The sequence below is a fragment of the Macrotis lagotis genome, chromosome 1, assembly GCF_037893015.1.
Source record: "Macrotis lagotis isolate mMagLag1 chromosome 1, bilby.v1.9.chrom.fasta, whole genome shotgun sequence".
Taxonomy (NCBI): Eukaryota; Metazoa; Chordata; class Mammalia; order Peramelemorphia; family Peramelidae; genus Macrotis; species Macrotis lagotis.
Genome location: NC_133658.1, coordinates 392554897 through 392559309, shown reverse-complemented (window position 1 = coordinate 392559309; position 4413 = coordinate 392554897). Strand labels below are relative to the sequence as shown.

Genomic DNA, 4413 nt, shown 5'->3' with positions numbered 1-4413 from the left:
TTTATTTAATTCTAGTCTACCTAATTGGAAATTCTAATATTTGTTAAGAAATATTAGTTAGCAAAAAATAGATTCATCTAGCTATATGAACTCTACTGAACAATTTGGAATAATCCAGTTAGCCCATTTACAAAGTATAATTCGTAGTTTACTCATGATTCCTTGTCAGCTACATAACTTATAGAAATATTGAGTTCCTGCTATTGACTATTCAGTATTCTGGCTACTTGCATCAATATAAGACCTAGAGGAACGCTGCTGAAGAAATTAGCAAAATGTTAGGTATAACTGTAATCTTCTTAAGGATCTTGTTTATAAGTTATAATCAATCATTGCTCTGAATTTTTAGAATAGAAAAATTGGTAGAATCTAGAGGAAATTGCAATCTAATATTTCTTTTTTATCTTTGCAATCTAATATTTCTTAATCATATTTCTTCATTTAAGATTCAAAGATTTCAGCTATATGTCTCAATATATTGATAGCTTCCCAACCTATTGCATTTTTTCAGTAGACTCAAGTAATCTAACTATTCATCTTAATCCAGCATCCGAGGATACATTCTACTGGGACCAGGGTATCTTGAGTGCATACATAACTCCATCCTACTAAAGAAACTACTAAACAAACTACTAAACAAAACTTTGCAGGTTTTAAGATGTCATTTCACTAGCTAGCAATAGACTAATCTATCTATGTAAAATGATACCAAATCAGGTCAAATCGATTCACTTGCCACATATACATCATAGATAATACAGATTATTTCTATTTAGCTATCAAGAATAATAGTCATAATTGTACTTAATAAACTTCAAAATAGTAATATTAGTAGCACCCAGCTAAGTATCAAGTATTCTAAATAATTTATAATACATGGAGAGGAATTCTTACCAGGGAACTGTACATTGTCATAGTCTGTGTTTTCTTTAAGCCATTTGTTTATAAACACTACAATAGAGTATACCAAAAGTCTTATAGCAATATAAACTATTAAACCTTTTCATATATAACATTGTAGTCAATAAAAGTGCACTGAAATTTTTAGAACATCCTATATAATATAGCTCAGAAACAAGAAACTTCAGAATATAGTTAGACCCTGACATCATATATTGCTTTAGAGTTCCTTTTGATTGATCAGTGGCAAATAGCTACAATATTGGATACTTAATAGTATGCCATTGATATTACTACTAAGTAATCAATAGTAAAGTATTACTAGAAGTTAACCAGTAGTTTTAAGCTACTAAATCATAAAAGACTATTATTATTTTTGAGATATTGTCTCTCGGCTTTAGGTAGGAAATAGATTATTATAGAACCCTGACATCATATATTGCTTTAGAGTTCCTTTTGATTGATCAGTGGCAAATAGCTACAATATTGGATACTTAATAGTATGCCATTGATATTACTACTAAGTAATCAATAGTAAAGTATTACTAGAAGTTAACCAGTAGTTTTAAGCTACTAAATCATAAAAGACTATTATTATTTTTGAGATATTGTCTCTCGGCTTTAGGTAGGAAATAGATTATTATAGATTTTAGGCAAAAAATCAAAATGATAAAATTATAGATTGTATAGCTATTGCATTACCTATCTCTGATGTAGATAACATTTCTTATTAACTATTTAGTTTCCTAATAAAAGCATTGATTTTTTTTTAATATCTGGGACTGTAGCCTTAATCTAATCTCAAAGGGAAACTTCCTTAAGCTAAAATTTTGGGTAATATGCATTAATTCCATATTATTTTGGCATCTTGTTCAAAGGGCCTAATATTCCCTTCTTTAATCTAAAGATATTCATCTAGCTGCATTGACTAATAGGAAAAAATGATATATTCAAGATATCATCCAACCATGTATTCTAGCACATTTCTTACTAACCTAGGTTCCTCATAACAATGCTGGGTTTCTACACCTAGAACTCTAACATTTTCACATAGTCTGCCAAACAAATTGTAATGTCAGTCTATTTACAGTAAAGAGCTCCTCCACAATATCTCCTTAGATTATAGCTTAGGCAGCATATCACTGAACATCGTGCATTATAATATTAAAAGGATCTCTAGTGAGGGAATATTATGGTCTAACTGTGTGCTCTATTCACAAATTAAGCAAATAAACCATTATTTCAAAGGAAAACCTTTTATTTTTGTTTAGTGACCATAATGGAACTTAAATATCCCTTCTCAAAGTACATTACAGCACATGATTTTGAAAAATTGTTCAACTAGATCTTTCAGTGAAAGACAAGAGCAGCTTATTTTCAAAGAATCACAAATTTAAAGATAGGCATTAATAACTCCAAACAATGTCCTATCTCAAAAAAGAACTAAAAAGGCTATAGATTTGTGAAATGTCATGAATCTAAATGTCACAACCTATAATTTTCTTCTTTACAAATATTTTATTCAAAGATTATCAAGTAATGAAGCATGTTTTTGACCCACCCCCCCAAAGTTGTTCAAAAGATTTTTTTTCCTATTGATCAATGCAACAAAAGTAATTTTGGCCCCAAATAATAATGATAAGGATGACAATACTTTGTATTCACAAAATGGTTTTCAAATTATTTTCACATTTATTATCCCCTGTTGATTATAATGCCACTGAAGTGCCCATTTGTGAACTAAGAAAACTGAATTATAGGTTAACTTACATATCATATATTATGACTATGTATTAAATTAGTCATATAGCTTAGGTCTGATTTCCTGATCCTATAATCCTTCTACTAATGCCATTTTCAGATCAATTATATCTTAATGCTGGCCCCCTTTAGTAATGGAGCTGCTATCACCACTGAAATCTCTTCCAAAATCTGAACAAATCTCTAGTTTAAAATTAAAACAATTAAGCATTTCAAAATTATATTCAGAAATATTTCTATTTCCTTTTATCAGCCCAGGTACCTAGCAGGTGATGTCAGCTTTCAAAATGTTCTAAATACTTGAAAGAGAAAAAAGAATGGTTCTTATTTGAAACCATTGTTCCCAACAGCCATAATCTTTCCTGTTTCTTGGATCAGTTTTTTCTAACTGTACAAATTTCCCTCAGTGAAGCAAAAAGTCTAATTGAACTTTGGAGGAAGGGATAGTAAGCTGTCCATAATGTCAATCATGAAAAAAATTAAAAATTAAAAAAAAAAACTTTGACCTTTTCCCATTAATCATTACATTTTAATGTTGAATTTGCTAGGGAAAGATGGAAGGAGATTGCCACTCTAAAGTAGTGATACCCTCAAACAGCAACAGCCTCTATTTCTTTCTAAAAGACCTGTCCTATTGGACATCTCATTCACTGCAGTTCTTCAATGTAGTTTTTCCTTTCATGGCTCAGACATAAGTATCTTATGTCAGTTCTGGCAGCAGGAGACCAAGATAGTTGCAGTTTCTCTACCTTAGATTCATGTTCTCAGTTTTGAGCAATATTCATCTGCCTATTAATAGAACTTCTTTGCACACACAGTAGCATAAGCTATGAGAGGCACTGGTGGTTTCTTGTAACTATGGAAATAAGCTACCCAAGTTCCCAGGAAATAAACAGGCAACAAGTCACATTTGCAAAAGCAAAGAAGGGGAACTGCATCTGCCTGTGCTAAAGTAATTGAATTTACGGAGGATATAAAACTAGTTGCCTACAGAAGAACTTAAGGAGAAATGTAATAATTGGAATTAACAAAAACAATATCCTTTTATTTGTTTTATAGTTTTTTTTGAACGCTGCAGTGATTGTATGACTTTCAAAAAAATCCTAACTTCTATGCCCACACATGACAAGAATGGCATAACTTAAAAGAAATAGTGCCAAATTTAATTTCCATCTTTCTGGCACAATCTGTAATCTGATACAGGTAAAATTGTTTGGTATCAAGTTTGTTGTATCATCTTCAGAATCACCATTTTATTACAATTGCTCCTGTCAGGTAGAGATAACATCAAAGAATAGTCCATGAGCTTGAAAGGAGGTAAACGTGGAGAAATTGAGAAGTGTCAGTTAAGGATGTCATGGTCAAATTTTGGAGGGTTCCTTTTTCTCATTGCATGTTGGTACGACATACTCATTCTCCTCTTCTATCATATAGATATTATCCTCAACAATGTAGACGTTATCTTCAATCGTGTAGACATTGCCCTCTGCATAACTGCCATCTTCAGGGACAGACCTTTCAGCCTCATTTCTACTACCTGCCAAGAAAGTCAGACTACAGAAACAGAATAATAAATGATGAATAAGAATATGGTGTGACAAGGAAGTCATCCAAAAATACAAGCCACCCAAACTCCCAAGTTGAAAATCCCTTTTTAACTCAGAGCACTTAAGGATACTAAAAGAGATCATTTGTTAGAAAGCAACCAACCCACTCGGTTGTCCTGAACATCTCCCTGGATAGAGGAAAAGA

At 31.7% G+C, this 4413-nt stretch overlaps 1 protein-coding gene across 1 annotated transcript in view; it reads right to left on the bottom strand.

Annotated features, from left to right (window-relative positions):
- Nucleotides 1-2161: 2161 nt before the first annotated feature.
- The window catches only part of LOC141502350 (uncharacterized), a 22238-nt gene continuing 19986 nt past the window's right edge, over nucleotides 2162-4413 (bottom strand). The window contains exon 4 of the mRNA XM_074207068.1: nucleotides 2162-4338. Coding sequence (XP_074063169.1) covers nucleotides 4023-4338 — 316 coding nt within the window. The 3' untranslated portion in view covers nucleotides 2162-4022. The remainder of the gene's footprint in view (nucleotides 4339-4413) is intronic.